Source organism: Ptychodera flava, chromosome 12 (genome assembly GCF_041260155.1).
Source record: "Ptychodera flava strain L36383 chromosome 12, AS_Pfla_20210202, whole genome shotgun sequence".
In the NCBI taxonomy this organism is placed as follows: domain Eukaryota; kingdom Metazoa; phylum Hemichordata; class Enteropneusta; family Ptychoderidae; genus Ptychodera; species Ptychodera flava.
Window position 1 is genome coordinate 28,733,356 of NC_091939.1, and position 17,729 is coordinate 28,751,084.

The window sequence follows — 17,729 nt, forward strand, 5'->3', positions numbered from 1 at the left end:
TTTTGATTTCGAAAAATAATATTTCTTACATTGTTAGCATAAGGAATGGCGGCCATTTTGAATTTGACCACTCGGTATATTTGTGCTTTTAATTTCTCCCCTGAGACTGATACAGTATTGTCATGTCAATCCTTTTTTGTTATTCTCGATTTTGAGAGAAACTGACTTAAAGTTCCCGTGAGAAACAATTGAGCAGACGTTTCCGTTTCGAGGCTTATGATGACAAGTATTGAGTTCAGTCTAGGGTTTGTGTGATACGAGTAAAATACGAGTCACCTTGCAATCGATTTCTAAAAGTGTCAGACTGTATAAAACTTAAAATTTCCCATGTCAATGAAACTAATATGTAATGACATTTTCGCAGAAGTAAGCTCACTCGATTATTGTTTACAGTCAATACGATTGAAAAACTGGAAATATCATCCCCAGCACATTAATGGTTTTCAAATTTTCACGTGATCGGTAGAGACCGGCAGGCTTTATCTGACTGTGAATTCCAAATCAGACTCCATACCTTACGCGACTTCGATACTCCTGGCGGGCTTCCGTCCGATATTATTCCATCCGACGCAAAAACTGCGTACGCCGTTGCATCATACCAAGCCTTTACGTAGAATACATATTCAAGGTTTGTATTCAGATAAACTGTAAAAGTGCACAAGAGATTTTAGTTAGGATTCCAATTTATACTTTTTGCTGTTATTTTCTGGTCACTTTCACAACCATAACGGACAGAGGAAGAACTGGCAAAGAAAAGACAAAATGTTAACTCACTGTCCCTAGCGGTAAAAACTGCAAAAGTGTTCAGACCAGCGTCGTGCCATATTCTGTCGAAGGCGGGATTCAATATTCCAGATCCTGGTGCGTCACCTTTGCTTCCAACACTCCATTCATAGTGTTGAACAGGTATCCCTAATGCATAGGGTAAAAAGTTGAATGAAATGTTTCAAAACAGCAGCTATATATGCGAGAATTATGTTAAACTAGGTGACATATCGCCAAATATCGGCATGCAAAGTGGATTTTGCTTATTATAGAGTATCGGAATCTTGCACAATATGCTTTTGCAGTGGAGAGGACGTGTGAAACCGACGATAGAAATAGGCTGTGCTGCTGGTATGTCAAAGCGCAAACCGATCGTTCTAATAAAACAGGCAGTTGATTAGTTTCATCATTCGGTTTTATAACTAACTCGTATCAGCACTAGCTTATGTAAAAATGTTCTGAACATGGTTTGATTCAATAGACGGTCCCAGCGAAGAGGATAAGGCCCGATAGCAGTCCAACCTGTTGATGCTCTGACAAGATGAGGAGTGTAATACACTATAAACACCAATCGTCAAATCTGTGCTTTGCTTATATGATGCATATTTGCGTAATGATTATTGGGTGACGTGCGTATCCACAGGTTTCTTTCCCTACCGTTATTCGAAGCTCTCCACCTTGCAGCCAAAGCACATCTTGAAGCTGTGAAGTTGACGTCTTGGAAGGCATCGCCGATCAATTCTACATCTCTGTAGTCGATAACATCTAAGACTTGAACTTGCTGGTACCGATTGTTCCTGTTTGTGTAAGTTTATGGAAATACTATTAACCTGCAGTCAAATCATTTAATTCAATAACAGTAAAGTCATTCAGCTAGATAATTTCCTTTCCTCCAATTGCGAAGGTAACGGAAGGGGAGATCTTGACTGAACACAAAGTAACATTGCCTTACCTGTGACGTCATTGCAATTTTCTGGAGTAAAGTCACACGGTGTGTTTTGTGGTGCACATGTGCAGTCTCCCTGACATGTCTGTATGTCACATCGCCTCAATAGAGACAAAATCCCACTTTGATCATTAGATTTAATCACCACAAATGTTTCATGGGCTTCATAACTTCGCAAACCAATCTGCAAGTTACAGAAATTATTATTTACGTTTTAGTCATACCATGCTTTTCGTTCCAGGCAAGATCTATATGTTAGGCTCGATCGAGAGACAACCAAACGAAAACTTGCTTGCTCTATTTTCAATCATAATACGTAATAAATAATTACTGCTCATATAAGTTACAAAAGATAATCTTCGTTGGATTGGACATGGTCAAAATTGTTACAAATGGACTCCGGTATAGAACTACATTTTGCAGAAGTATTGAGGCAGCCTTCTTGAGTGATTTTGAGCGCTCACATCTTTGCTTGGTTAGTGTTATCGCAGGTTGCAAATTTGAATACGATAGGAAACCACTGCAATAAAGATTATGCATGTAATAGGTTATATTTGTATATTTCTTGCATCTCGACACTGTGTGAGAAGAGCCTTCGGCTCAACAGTCTATCGAGTTTAAATAAAGTCTAATAATAATAATAATAATAATATAATCAATGACCATGAACAACACTTTCAAAGAGTGAGCCATAATTTTCGGTACATTTCGTTGTGTGCAGAGGTGAAGGGGGAAATACACTGACCTATGTAAAGAAAAATGCATGAATTGGGTATCTAACTATATAATTCTCTTACGTTATTTACTGCCCACAGTGTACAATATATATGTTCTCCAGGAATCAGGTCCCTGTTGACATCAACAGTTGCAGTTTGTATGCTACCTTCATCGAAATGAGACGACCCATTGGAATGTTGGACTTGAACTGTCGTATTCTTTTAGAAATATATTATGCATTATTGAAACAAACAAAAACCCTGAATGTTGACCAATTATGATATATGATACTTCGAATCGTCAAGTTCAATATAACGTCCAGACATGATTGCAATAGGTTCCATGCTTTTCCAAAAAGTGACGGACGTTTACATGTCGATGTCTCACTTACCCCAGTCATATCCCATGAAGCATATCTACTGCCTACACCAACATGGTAATGTCTTATTCCTGTGTGGATATCTGCAAATCCTAACCAAGCTAGTTTAATATTGGCTGAGTTTTGCCCCTGGCTTTGGTGATACGTCATCCAGCCTTCCCGATGACGTGTTAAACCAGCCGCGTGGTCGGTCTCTACAGCGAATGTACCAACAGTTGGAGGACTGGAATCAACCTGCAAATGAATAAAGTTTGATTGAAGGAAATCATTGTATGATTAAATTTAACTGCCAAATTAAATAGTGCATGGTGGATAAACCCCCTTTTACATTTAATAATAAGGTTTGGTTCCTGCTTACGTTCGCAGAACTTATCCAAATTTCAAGTGAAACAAATTCCTTTTACAAATACCGATTATTGAGGTTGTCTAACATAGCCATTTAAATAAAAAATGTTAGCCACGCCAAAATTTCACTTTCCGCTTTAGGGACTTATTTATTATTTGTTTGGTGTTATCAAACAACAAACTTCTTGACAGATTCAAAACATAAACTCTCGTCTTACAAAAATATCGTCCGTATCGCTGGCTGTACACAGTTTAGCTGCATTGCATGCTATCACGTGGACATAGTAGGTGTTACCATCTTGCAGTGATATGTTGGTAAATGTGTACTGATGAAGATTGCCTTGTACCTGTAATGTCAACATCGTAGAAAATCAATTAAACGGCGTTCCACTATTGTTTGGGCTAGGTATTGAAATGCAGTGGTAAAGAAACTTTAGAACATCACATTTCGCATATACAGAACATGTTTAGCTAAATATATACCAGCACAAGAGAGAGAGAGAGAGAGAGAGAGAGAGAGAGAGAGAGAGAGAGAGAGAGAGAGAGAGAGAGAGAGAGAGAGAGAGAGAGAGAGAATGAGAATTAAAAACCACAACCGCAACAGTTACCTTTACAGGAGACACTTTCAAGTCGCTTTGGCGATGGGTAGATACAGAAAGCAGCTGACTCACTATGGGCTTTCCGAGTCGTGAAACTCCCACGATACGCTGAGAAGCCCGCTCCATACCTAATTGTATAGATGAATTATAATCTTAGCTGGAAACTTTAAAAAATGACCGTCTCTCTTAAAAACAATTAGATAATTAAGACAATTCAGTATCCATAGCATACCATATACTAAGATGTATTCACTTTTTAGAATGATTAGAAAATTATCATGAGAACTAAATTTCAATGGAAACAAGAGTCTCATTCTATCTAGATTCTGTCAATTGTTTTTTTCTGAATAATATCACTGGACAGAATGCTTTATATACTTTTAGTATATTTACGTATATTTGCGTGTATGGACAGAATCAGTATATGTGTATATATTGTTGTATATCATTCATTTTGTCCAGTGTATAACGTGGTCTGTCAGTCATTACTCATTCAAAACGATAGACTTTCCGTTAGTAAGACAAGCGACACCATGTAAAAACTGTTTGGTCATACTCTTTACATATTACAAAAATAATGTTTATACTATACTTGAGTTCCATTATACATTGATCCCATGGAACTGTCATACGTCGGTTTCTTTTTTATAGTAGGCGGGGTATCATCTACCATCATACCATTCGATGATTTTTCTATCAGTAAACCTGCAATGTGAACAAATGAGCGCCGAAGTTTAATGAGCACCCATTTCATTACCAGAACTTGAAAACAATTTCCTTTATTGGTGCAATGTATATACTAGAGAGGACCGAGGTTCGAAGAATAATTCATTGCCACCACAAAATTTGCATTGCGCGGTCATTAATGAACTATCTCTAACGACCACTACCCCTTTCAGGTAAACGTTTACTGTCAATTGTTTTAGAATAAACGGCAGTTTGTGGAAAAACACAGATCACCAAACATGATTCACGAAATGGGACAATATTTTTACGAACAGCGTTATAAAGAATTGGGAGAATTGGAAAGTGTTGTCAAACGATTACGGTCTCTGTAAAATTTGGTCGACCAAAGTGCCCTTTATTAGAAAGAATTAACTGTTTGTCTCTTGAATATACCTGCTTTGTTAAAGGCTGTTACCGTCAAATAAATCGGGGTGGCAATTTGTAGTTGGTTTGGTAACTGCGATATGTATGCCTTCTCGGTCAGATGTAATCTAGTCCTTGGCAGAGTGTCGTTACCGCCGGGTGTTGTTCCTGCACGAAGCTCGTAGTGTGAAAGTTGAGAATGAGGATCGTGAAATTATACCAGTGAGCCGAGAGTGATGTCCTGTTGGACGAAGTAGTTAATATTAATTAGAACATCATTTCAAATATCATCGAATATTAAGACAACTACACCAGCTTTCTACCACACTTCATTGGACCTTTTCTTTCTTATTACTGAGCCTGTTTACAGCAGTTACTTATGTTACATTTTACCATACGCAACAATTTATAATTACGTTAATCATTTAGTCTGCACATACATGATATCTGCAGATTTTCATCTGCATACAATGTACGATATCTTCCATTTTTGATTATTACCTCTAATAAGACACGAAGAAGATTATTACCTCTAAGAAGACACGCAACAATGGTGATTTTACCTTGATGATTGAAAAGCGATGTCCCCGTGACTCACTCCGTCGTATACTTTGCCGGCAATGGGTGGAGAGTTATCTGGTATGATACCATCAGACGTTACAGTCGTACACAGGCCAGCAGCGTTACATGCGGTGACAGTTGTGTAGTATCTTACCCCGGGTTCCAAGTTTAAATTTAATGCCTTCATTTCTAGAATAGCAATATTATTCAAAACCGACAGTTTTATATATATATAATATATATATATATATATATATATATATATATATATATATATATATATATATATATATATATATATATATATATATATATACCGAGCTAACTAGCAACCTACCGAGCTACCTAGCAACATACCTACCTATCTACCTACCTATCTACCTACCTACAGAAACATACATACATACATACAATACATACATACATACATACATACATACATACATACATACATACATACATACATACATACATACATACATACATACATACATACATACATACATGCATACATGCATGCATGCATGCATGCATGCATGCATGCATGCACACACGCACGCACATTACGGGAAGGCTCCATTAACTTAGGAATACCCTACTTCCCTAGAGGATCAATTTCACAGACCTGCCTTTCCTACAATGGCACTACAATAGCACCAGCTGGATTAGATAAACATAACAATGGAACATTCACACCTTGGGGATTAAAAGTCTTCTGTTTGTCACCCGAGTTGCTCAGGCAAGGACTCGGGTTTCAGGTACCATGCAAGTTAATGCAGTCGTCCCCTAATGCATACATACAATACATACATACATACATACATACATACATACATACATACATACATACATACATACATACATACATACATACATACATACATACATACATACATACATGCATGCATGCATGCATGCACACACGCACGCACGCACGCACGCACGCACACACACGCACACACACACACACACACACACACACACACACACATACATACATACATACATACATACATACATACATACATACATACATACATACATACATACATACATACATACATACATACATACATACATACATACATACATACATACATACATACATACATACATACATACATACATACATACATACATACATCCATACATACATACATACATACATACATACATACATACATACATACATACATACATACATACATACATACATACATACATACACATTGAATGTTTAACACGGAAACATCTTTAAACGAATGCTAAATCATGACTTTTTGTACCAAGTGACAAGCCAACATCCTCTTCTGACAGGACATCTTCACATTCTGAACAAGATCCAATTTTCCATGAATAGCCGGTGACAGAAGAATGGGGATCATAGAATCCATACCAGTGAACCGCCAGATAGTCTAGGTGTGTCTATGAAATAGACATTGACAGTAGTTTTTTTCGGCAGCGTTCACGGAAAAACGATTTGCTCACTTACGGCCAAAACGGAGTCAGCTTGGACTCTCTCTCGTGCCGCGCAACAAATAAACGTAGCCACTGACGTTTATTACAGACAAAACATAAAGACAATGTAGCAAATATCATGAAATCTTTTTTGTTGAAAAGGCGTGCTGGCGTTACCAGGACTGTTTTGAACGTGTCGATTTCATCATGGATGTTAGATAAACATATCCATGTCTAGAACAAAACTAATGAAAAAAGTTAAATTTCAATATTTCAACGATTTTATCCAACTCAGAAACGAAGGCTTTCCGTTTTGAGGAAAATTGACCCTAAGCATGGGTAGGGTCTATGGAAACACTAAAATTGTAAAACAAGAACATGCAAGAAAATGTCAACAAATTCGTAAGCCTGGCAATACCAGTCGTGTCCCTTGCCATTCAAGGTGTTTGTGGATACGATGGTGGAGGTTCTTTGGGAATGGGTGGGAACCATTCATCGGTACGGATACCAGTCGCTGATGTGTTTAGCGGGAGAAGGGAAACGTGATACCGCGCCGTTCAAGCTCTTTCTGTACAGGATTTACCGTATTTTTTGTTTAATTCTCGAACCCATCGTATTGTTTCACCATCAACTCAATAATTGAATGCCATCTCTTACTCTCTCTTTTTTGACGAATCAGGATTTTGTTATCCGGGAGTTTGTAATAGCCTGTACGGACATGCAGCTATCGGCACTCGCTGTGTTGAAATACAGCGGTACGCTAAACAACCAAATGTAACGCTGAATCTACTTGTCAGCGCCCATGCGGGGATTTGTCATGCAAACGTAGTGGATGGGGCGTCCGACACTGATTCGTTTCTAGGCAGCAAATTCGGTAATGGACAATTGTATTCCTTCGCTCATGGTTGGCGACGTCGTCATTGTTGACAATTGCCCAACTCATCACAATCGTGGAGGTGAACTTTTGGCACAATTCTTAGATCACATGGGAATACAGTAGGCCTACATTTTCACGCCAACTTACTCGCCTGACTTCAACGCAGCTGAGTATGTTTTCGGACTCTATGTAAAAGACCGATATTCAGGCATTTGTTTGAGGACAATAAACAATATGCTGTCCTTCGCGCAGTAATGGAAATTACGCCTGGTGATTGCCTCGGCTTTTATCGCAAAGTTGGCTATTTGACCATGTAGTTTTTCCTGGGAAATAGGTCCTTTTCCTGAGAACGAACCAGGTAACCCTAGAAAGACGGTTGCGGTTTTTCTGTCATTTCATTTTACACACTGCAGTATACATGTATATCTCGCTGGAATGATGAATGCTTTCAGTAAGTATTTGTTACAAAAAGGATACAAATTGAATCTTTTGTTTGATTTGTGCGATTGTTTGATGGCGTTTAGCTTTGGTGTTCTGTCTGAAAAAAACGTCAGTGAATGCGTTTACACTGTTGCGCGGCACAACAGAGAGTCCAAGCTGACTCCGTCTTGGCTATAATTGTTGAGCGTGAAGAATGAAGGAATGTTGTCAAACCTTGCTAAGGGCTCGTTTAATGTAGGTGATTTAAGGTGGAGCTGCATATTTCCAACGCACTTTTTTTTCAAAGCAATGTTTCTCATCAAATATGACAAGGAACCCCCTCATACTATATATTTTTTTTTTTCAAAAAGCAGAGACTCTAAAGTTTAGTATGATAGCAGTAGTTTACTCACAGGATAAAGAGGGTGTATATTTGGAGTAAAAAAACCTTATTTTGGTATCAATTTTGGTATTCATGATTCAAATTAATTTAAGTCAAAACTTGACGCTTTTTCTGAAATGTTATATTTCACTTGAAAAAGAGTATATGTAGAAAAAAAACGACTATTTATTTGGCATTATCTATCCTCATTCTAAAATGGCATGGGTTTCAAGACTGACACTCAAAAATTTATTAAAATCATGATAAGCAAAATTAAAATGCCTCTTATTCAAAATGTAAGAACTTTAATGCCAAACAAAATAGTCGTTTTGTTAAATAGCATTTAAAGAATATAAAGTGAAAATTTCAGAAAATTTGACCCAGCCAGAGTGGAGTTAAATGCTTTGGAAATTTCGGAATTGGAAGAAAAAGAAGCACGAAAATCGGTAATTTGCATTTTTTGCATCAATTAACACTTCTTTATCACGCAACGTTCGACTGCTCGACAAGCTACAAGGATAACCAAAAGTTTAATCTTAGGTTAACAAATTAATTAAAACTGAATACATTTTTGCAAAAAAGTGATGTTGAGCAATACGCTGTGTTGGGTGCAATGCCCCTTAAGTCATTGCTCTTATAGTTGTGATCCTTCGTGTGAAAATGTTCGGAAGTAATGTCTGTGTACACTAAGGTAAAGCGGTTTTTGCGTCAAATACAAATACCTACATTGTCGGCTGTTCTAATCATTCAGAAGTGTTTTTAAATACACACTTTGCAAGTTACATCTGACGATTTAAAAATCCCTAAATGTATTAGAAGAATATACTATATGACCTATCGAAAGACTCTGCCTAAAACAGATAGAAATGCTGGTTCGGACTTTCTTCCGACGATTTTTGGAATTGAAATTGCGCCCGAAGAAGAATTGGGTGCCAGCAATACAACGCCATCAAAGGTAGCAAATGCGGTTGAAAAATAAGACGGCTAAATGGCGTATTTGCGTTCTAGTGTAATTATTGGTAATGAAACTACTATGTCATACCTGATGGTCCTTATCTGTGTTTTTATCATCTCCGTCATAAACGAATCCGCCAACAGGTGCTGATGCGTCAACCAACATACCCGAAGATGCAATGGCACTTGAAAGTCCTGCGTTATTATATGCCTGAATATAACGCGGCATATTGAGTTGTTATTTGTCGTGTGGGTCATGATGAAGTAACACGAAATTCGGTAATAAACAGTCTCAACGATCATTTAAGAAGTGTAACAGGAACAGCAAATGAAAAATAATGCTGGAAATGACGCATCTACAGCTGATTTAATCAGAGGTTGAAGAAATCTGTTAAGGCCCACTTTTTGTTGACAAATGAGAATTCCTTGGTCAACGCATGTAAAGATTTAGAAGAATGAGTCGTAAATTGCCTTAGAATTTCTGATATTTGAATTTCAAAATGGCTCAAGTAATTGTCAACTGAAGACATATAAAATGCTGCAATTGTAAACTTGCACAAAAACAAGATAGAAACTACAATGGCTATGCAACAATCAGCATGGGTCCGTGGATAATGCATACAATCCAAAATGTGTGAAAGCCGGAGTGCTGTCACGCTCGATCAAACATACATTCTGTTATATAATTAAACAATAAGTAGTAAGTCATAGTAAAGGTACTCTGTACCCCAAAATGCACGTATTTGCATCTAACATCAAAGCAAGGTAGACATGAAGAAAGTATAATCCACGAATTAAAAGTTACGTAAACTTGGGATTTATTTGGTAATGCAACAGTACACACTATGAAGAAATATGTTGCTAATTTTGACAACAAAAACAGATGGGAAGTCTTCATAATATGCATACCTTGACCATCACATAGTAAACATGACCTTCAAGTAGTTCGAGGTCATCGTCTTCCGATAGGATGCTCTCCTCTTGTTCAGTGGTCGTGCATGCGTACACGTCTGAATGCCAAGGTTTGGAACCAACACACCATTCATATTCAGCAATACCTAACATAAAAGGATGAATCAATATTTTTGCTTTTGAATAGGAATTTCAGACAAAAAGGTTAAAGGAAGAACTTATTACTGATTGTTTTATATCGTGGCAAGGACGCTGGTTCAATAACTTTTGGTTGCATTGCGTTCTTTATAGGACTGTGTTTTTTAATTTTCCTGTCTATTAAATTTAAACTTTAAGCCGACATACCACTTTCTTCGTCAGTAAACAGTCCTGTCCATGATGCCGTGATTGAAGAGATTGAAGTGAGCAAGTGACCTCCTAATTCTAATGACTCTTCTGACCTCACTGGTGGCGTGACAGTCAACTGTAATGCCATTCGAAACAGCTTCAGATCTTAGGCCAACGTAGTCAGTAGCTGAGAGGAACGTAAGAACGCACTACATCAGTTACAGATGTGGTCGATCAAAAATGGTACAGGTCACTGGTAGATATCATAATTTTTTCACTTCAAGAACAATCGTTAATAGTCGCGCCAGCGGCTTACTGACTACGCATGCGCAGATTCATAATATACTATGCGAGTAACCGGAAGTGTACCCTACTTTCATGGGCGCCGCCATGTTTTGTTTTTTTGAGTACTCGTAAATAAACAAATACGAAACGTGCAAATTATTATTTTATAACACGCCATTTATAAAATATATCTGTTTTATTAGCCACTAAGTGTTATTGTCCACCTTGTCGCTGATACAAAATATCGTTAATATCACGCATAGAAAAAAAATAAAAAGGGAGAAAACTGTCTTGCATATGAACCGGGGGAATACGCAAAGAATGCTGCGATAGAATTTTTGAAAAGCACCCCCTGTGTCAATAATAAGATTCGAAAATTGCCAGTTTTAGACAAAACGCTATAAGTTTTCAGCTTGCAAGTTGAAGGTGGGCAGTGCGGTTACCATTGCAATGATAATGATTGCATAATACGTCCCTTGTTTAACGCAATAGGCTGTTATTATGTTGAAAATTGCCAATTTTTATCCAACATTTTTACACATTACAGAAAATCTATATCTGCACTGCTGCATGGTTTGACATTGTGTATGTACGTGGACTGCTTTCATCAGAGGGAAACTTGGCATAGTTGTCATATAAAGGTATATGAAGTAACAATTAATTATATTTTATCATAAATCAATACAATTAACATTGCCAATCTTAACCCCTGGCGTGACACCAAGGGCTGAGCCCTATATAGTATTATGTCTAATGCCATCAGTTAATGTTGTTTGTTAGCTTATCCTACTTTTGCATTCTGATAAATGTACCTCTAACAGTAGCAAAGTACGTGAGTCCCCCTTGAAGATACAGATCAGTAACTACTATCCTGTTAAGCATTCCAACGGATTGGTAATCCCGTGCATCTATACCACCTGGTGATGAACCTACGAAAACATAGCGTGACCACATTAAATGGTAGAAATCATGTTTTATATATGTTCAATTGATAATTTAAGGCAATTATGCATGTAATATTATGTAAAATCCCCTCGTATCCATTAAACCTTCTTTTTATTCAAACATGCTACTTAATTGGCCGACTTTAGGATGTGCTTTAATTTCAATTTTACTGGTGTTGCGTCTAATCGGCGAGTCACTGGCTGTAAGAATCGATGCAGATGTGAAGTTTCTATTCTAGTGCAGGTTTATCGAATGGCATGTCTCTGTCAAACTGCCATAAGGCAGTGGTGATTGTTAGCAGGCAGCACATACGCCACTGTATAGGTGCATATGACAATATCATAGCAATATATGGCCTCTACATTAAACGATTTAGAGCAACATCAAAATCGTCAAGCATGTGGCAAAATTGTCGCACATATCACCCATCGATTTCCCTGATGGCATAAAATACTTTGCAATGTCTATAGGGTGAGTAACAAAAGCCGACAAGCTTTTGTAATAAAATAGGAAACGCTGATTAGATAATCTATCGGTGGCAATTGAGAAAATTAACGCAGAGTTTAATGATACAATTGAGTTTGAATAAATTTAAGGCAATTTATATACAGAAACTCATGCAAGTGTCCTTCTCTATGATGCCTTAAAGTCGTAAATAAATAAATAAAATGGCTTGTGTGTATTTACCGACAAGGAAAAACTTTTAATTTATTCAGTAAATATATGTATATGTCTCAATGACATGAGTGATAATTGATAGATGGCTAATACGTATTAAAGTTGCAGGTTATTTACATGTGATATCATGAAAATCAAACACATAAACGGAAGTATTCACAACATGTATGGAGCCTTTTTTAAAATTAAGTTTGACTGACACTTTAACAGTGTTTCCTACCTATGGCAATCTCATACGTCTTTATCCCAGAGCTGTGAGAGGTGCGTCCGTGTTCATCAACATCGTAGAATCCACTCCACTGAACGATTAGTTCAGAGGTCGCTGTCTACAGAACGTGAAATAATCTTAAATCCATCAATCTGTTCACACAATAGCTTGATGACATGACTGGTAAGGTTAGTGCCGGCAAACGTTGCACATCACTTGCTTATTAGAATGAGGCATATTATTAGTTCATATAACTTGCTTAAACTATTTCTCCGAAACACGCATGATGTCACCTAATAGTTATTTCGTACGTCACAAACCTGATGAAGCATCTCAATGAATTACCTGATATTGTTGACCATCTTGACCGATTTTCACGATACCAGTAGCTGGTGGAGTATGATCAGCAACGATTCCATCAGAACAGGCTGACACTTCCGGTAGAATAACCTCGATGTTTCCACGATATGTGACTGTTTCATTAGCATGTATACATATGTAGTAGCGCCAGCCGTGTTGTAATTCAAGGCCACCAACATTAATGTACTGTGCCTGAGGAAATGATTGAAGGAAGTGTACTTAAGTAAGAAAGACAAATATTTTTAGGAATATTTTAAAACTTAATATTATGACAATACAGTCACTCAATGTAAGTTGAATATATGGTCTTACTTGACTTTTGCCGTATGCAATAACATCTGGTGAAGAACTTGGGTACGACTTATAATGGATGTGTTGGACTGACTTCTGATATGCGTAACGGTCCAAAGTTTGATCGGAGATGACTTTCCAACTAAAATTCCCATGTCTAAGGCTTGGCCACACTGCAGACAGCTTTGTTTTTGAACGCGTATATTCAGCGTCAGCAGCTGGCCACCCAAATCCGCAGACCGGTGCACATCCCTGAAAAGAAGGCAATGTGTGTTAATAAGATATTTTAAACAGGGATTAATGATGATGCTGCTTGTGCTGCTGATGCTGTTGCTGCTGTTGGAGATGATGATGATGATGAAAACGATAATGGCGGTGATGTAATGAGAAAATGACGCTGACAATAACTATATCATAATGAATAATGAAGAAAGAAAAGTCTGGTATCTTAGAATACCTACATCGTCGATTTCGTCGTCATACTCTCTTACATCATCGATGACGATGTTCTTTGTGATGTGCCAACCACATTGCAATCTCTTATCTCTTTGTGAATTGTAGAGCTGAGTCCGGCTTTGTTGTATCCACGCAATCCAAGTCGAAGACAAGCGCTGAAGTCGAGTTCCACAGAAAGCGTCGTTGTGTACTGTAACTTCAAGGATAAGGAAATCAAACAATGGCTTATCGATTTCAAGTATTCATTCTTTTATTAATATTCCTCTAAAACATTACAGTTTGAAGATTATTTTATATACATACTTAAGTAAGTCTATCGCTAACTTTGTGTAGCATGAATCAACAGAATTGGATTTGTCATATTCACAATCATGAAATACCTCTAATGATTGCAGCATTTAATAGGGAGGTCCGATTGATTTTTCTAATGACCGACATTCGCTGTATGTATCTATATATCTGTCTGTCTGTCTGTCTGTCTGTCTGTCTGTCTGTCTGTCTGTCTGTCTGTCTGTCTCTCTCTCTCTCTCTCTCTCTCTCTCTCTCTCTCTCTCTCTCTCTCTCTCTCTCTCTCTCTCTCTCTATATATATATATATATATTCAAATGTAGTCATACAGTTTAAATTCACTCGGACGGAAATAAATACAGCAATGGTGTATAGCAACGTCATGCAAATACAAAGAGTGGTCATTACGTGTTCTGTAAGATGGGGTCAGATGAATGACGAAGATATGACATATGCAGGATTAACCTATAACAACCATCATGTAGCAAAGAATGAACATCATCAAAAGCTCCATAAGTGTTCATCAGTTATTTACCAATGCAACTGTTTCGGGGATTCTAAAATAATACAGTCAACTGCCTTGGCTCCCCAAACAGTACTGATCAGGTACCACCACACCTTAAGTTATTCGGAGTCTGATGTTGTTAGGTGTTATATTGAACTTTTCAAATAGTAGAGGATATCTTGACATAGCTTTATGAAAACTGTCTGATGACTTTATGTTCTTCTCCTCCTTTAGACAGCATTCTGTTGCACAGACTGGCATCTTTCGGAGGGACGTTTTCTATTAGAAGTGTTGCACGAGCAATGCGGAGATATTCTGACAATACAGTGCCATAAAGATGTATGAAGGGATGTTACGTTCGCGATCTGGCATTCTCACTATGAACAATTTGAAATCGTCTCGCTTGCCAATGAGTTTATAGACAACTATTCCATCCACTATGGATATGTCAAATTCAAGAAATGTAGCATGTTGCCAATTATGCTCACATTTCAAATCTGCAGACAGAAGTAAAAGGATTTTAATATATATGTGTGTGGGGGGAAGGGGGAAGTGGGGTGGGTGTGTATGTATATATGCTGAAGTAACTGAAAGAATCGTGACGATTATGACGACCTTATTGACATCCCTTGTAGGGATAGAACATGGCACTGTGCCTTACTCTTATGATAATAACATTGAACGTTACTGTGTAAACTTAACATTACCTCCCCCGAAACCATAGTAGCATTAATTCTTTGCCACGGCAGCAAAATGTTCCCGTGCTGTGTGTCTCCATCTGCTGTCATGACATTTATACTCCATTCATAGTAGTCCATCGGATCTTCCTGGCTTTCTCCCGTTAACTCTTCTTGCTTGAAAGGGTACCACTTGAAAGCAAATGACCCAGAGGCACTGATCGAAAAAATAGAAACTATCCTTCAATGATGACGCCATTTAGGTATGTAAAAGAAAGAAGGAACATCTAATTTTGAACGAGAAAGGCATATTAATCATGAAATTCCTCAACGTTTAGAGATTCTTGAATCGACAAAGCTTAATGAACATACCTTTCGTAATTGACTTCAGTGATTCCAATTGCTATAGGAGGGTATGGTGTTACCCAGAATCCATTGCTCGCGACGGGTTGGAAACAGCCAGCTGGATGACAAAACTGTACAATGGACCGATAATGGTTACCAGGCCTCAACGTGACATCTGTTATTTGACAGCCACTGATTGTATGTACAGGCCTGTATTGAACGATGAAGTCCCAAACTCCCTCGGAGCTACTAGGTTTGAGAGATTAGTACAATTTTAGTATGCGAGGGAAACTGACAATTTTTTTTTAAAACAGGAAGTCTTTAGCAGATTTTGTCTGACTTTCCTGAGTCATTGAATCTTCGATTCACCTCGATTCGAGACTGGATCGGATGTACATCACACTATTTTTCATGATTACGTATACTTCTGTTGCATTTTCTGGACGTAAAAAATAACGGTACACGTGAGTCGATATTACTTTAGGGGTCTCAGTCATAAAAGGTGGACTGTTGGAAACATTGAGTACGTACTCACCCGTTAATGAATATTTCACCTTGTAAAGCCCATTTTACTTCTGTGATGTATCCTTGAATATCGTCGGGTAAGATCCAGTTAGCATACGCACCAGTTACCGAAGCCTGGAAATCCAGATCATCTGAGCATGTCTGCCTTCGATTGACGTCATTGAGAATTCCTCCTAGGTTTGCCGATTTCCATAACCATATAATCACATGTCATCATTGATATAAATGTATTTTAGATTATTTGAGAAAATGGTGGGCGAAACCCGCTAAACATATATGATACGAGAAATTCATATCTTAAGTATCTTCTCATGTTAAAAAAAAACATTAAATAAAGATTAGACAAATGCTGTTTGTCTTTCAGAACTAGCCTTTGGCATTCCAATGCGCTCAATTTGACAATATACTTATTGCATATATTGAATAGCCATTAACGGTCTGAAAATGTTGCAACCACAGATTTGAATAAGAAAGGCAGTGAAAATCTTTTCCATAGATCGGGAGAAGAATGAATAATGTGTTCTTAAGAAAGATATTTAGAGACTTGAGAGATTGACAGTGTTCTGTGCAGATATAGTCTTGACTAATGACCATAGCATCTTACGTTGGCCGTCACAAGGCAATCCGTCATAGACATGAACATCCTCTAAGGCGTCCCTGGCAGAGAGTACCATAACACCATCAGAGCTGACAGAAACCGACCCCAGCTCCGTCTTCGCTTTTACAGTCACAAAATACATCTGTTTCGGGTTACGAAACAAAAGGAATGAGCAGCAACAAAACATTGACAGTCTATCACTTCTGATACATGCGGTTTACTGAAAAGCAATGGCCGGCATATATATATATATATATATATATATATATATATATATATATATATATATTTATATATAATCTCCCAGTATTCCGAACGAGTGTGACGTCATCGAAGACGAGGGTTCCCCCCACATAGCGGCAGTATCCCTCCGAGCCGGTAGGCGAGGAGGAATACAGCTATGTGGGGGAACCCTCGTCTTCGATGACGTCACACGTGTGAGAGATTATATATTTATCACATTCATAGACCCAATTATTTTCAATTTTGAATAAAATTGGCTTTACGGTACAATATTATGTGGAACTTTATTGTGTCAATGAGGCGGATGAAGTTATGCGGTCCCAGCTGATTCAGGACATTGCACCGGCCCACGCCGGCCAGTTTCTACTGAGTAAAACCACAATGCCCACGAAGTTTGAATGGATATAGCTTTCTTTGCATGGATATAGCAGCTGATCAGAGAGAACTGATGAACGCAGTGTCGTCATATTCAACATTTTTATTTTAAGGTAAAGTGCGAACGTCAAAAATACTATTTCATAGTGTCAAAATTGAAATGACCACGCGGTTCAAATCGTGCGTTGATGTAGGGGGGCCTAATTGTTATTATGTGCG

The 17,729-nt window shown here is 37.8% G+C and overlaps 1 protein-coding gene across 1 annotated transcript; it reads right to left on the bottom strand.

Moving 5' to 3' along the window:
- Positions 1-1,729: 1,729 nt before the first annotated feature.
- LOC139146158 (uncharacterized) lies at positions 1,730-11,029 on the bottom strand. Its single transcript, XM_070717572.1, has 12 exons — positions 10,750-11,029; positions 10,402-10,550; positions 9,581-9,703; positions 6,688-6,826; positions 5,404-5,590; positions 4,871-5,081; positions 4,344-4,456; positions 3,761-3,879; positions 3,371-3,499; positions 2,820-3,041; positions 2,509-2,646; positions 1,730-1,895 (listed from the first exon to the last, which is right to left on the bottom strand). The coding sequence occupies exons 1-6, from the start codon at positions 10,877-10,879 to the stop codon at positions 4,958-4,960; spliced, it is 852 nt and encodes a 283-aa protein (XP_070573673.1). The 5' UTR covers positions 10,880-11,029; the 3' UTR covers positions 1,730-1,895; positions 2,509-2,646; positions 2,820-3,041; positions 3,371-3,499; positions 3,761-3,879; positions 4,344-4,456; positions 4,871-4,957.
- Positions 11,030-17,729: the final 6,700 nt, after the last annotated feature.

Bases quoted from the DNA above. Each gene is read 5' to 3' on its own strand.
- LOC139146158 (XM_070717572.1), bottom strand. From the start codon at position 10,879: ATGGCATTACAGTTGACTGTCACGCCACCAGTGAGGTCAGAAGAGTCA. The intron at 10,551-10,749 runs GTATGTCGGCTT...CTTTTATGTTAG, and splicing joins GTTTACTGACGAAGAAAGTG to GTATTGCTGAATATGAATGG. The intron at 9,704-10,401 runs GTATGCATATTA...CGTTATATTCAG, and splicing joins TTTACTATGTGATGGTCAAG to GCATATAATAACGCAGGACT.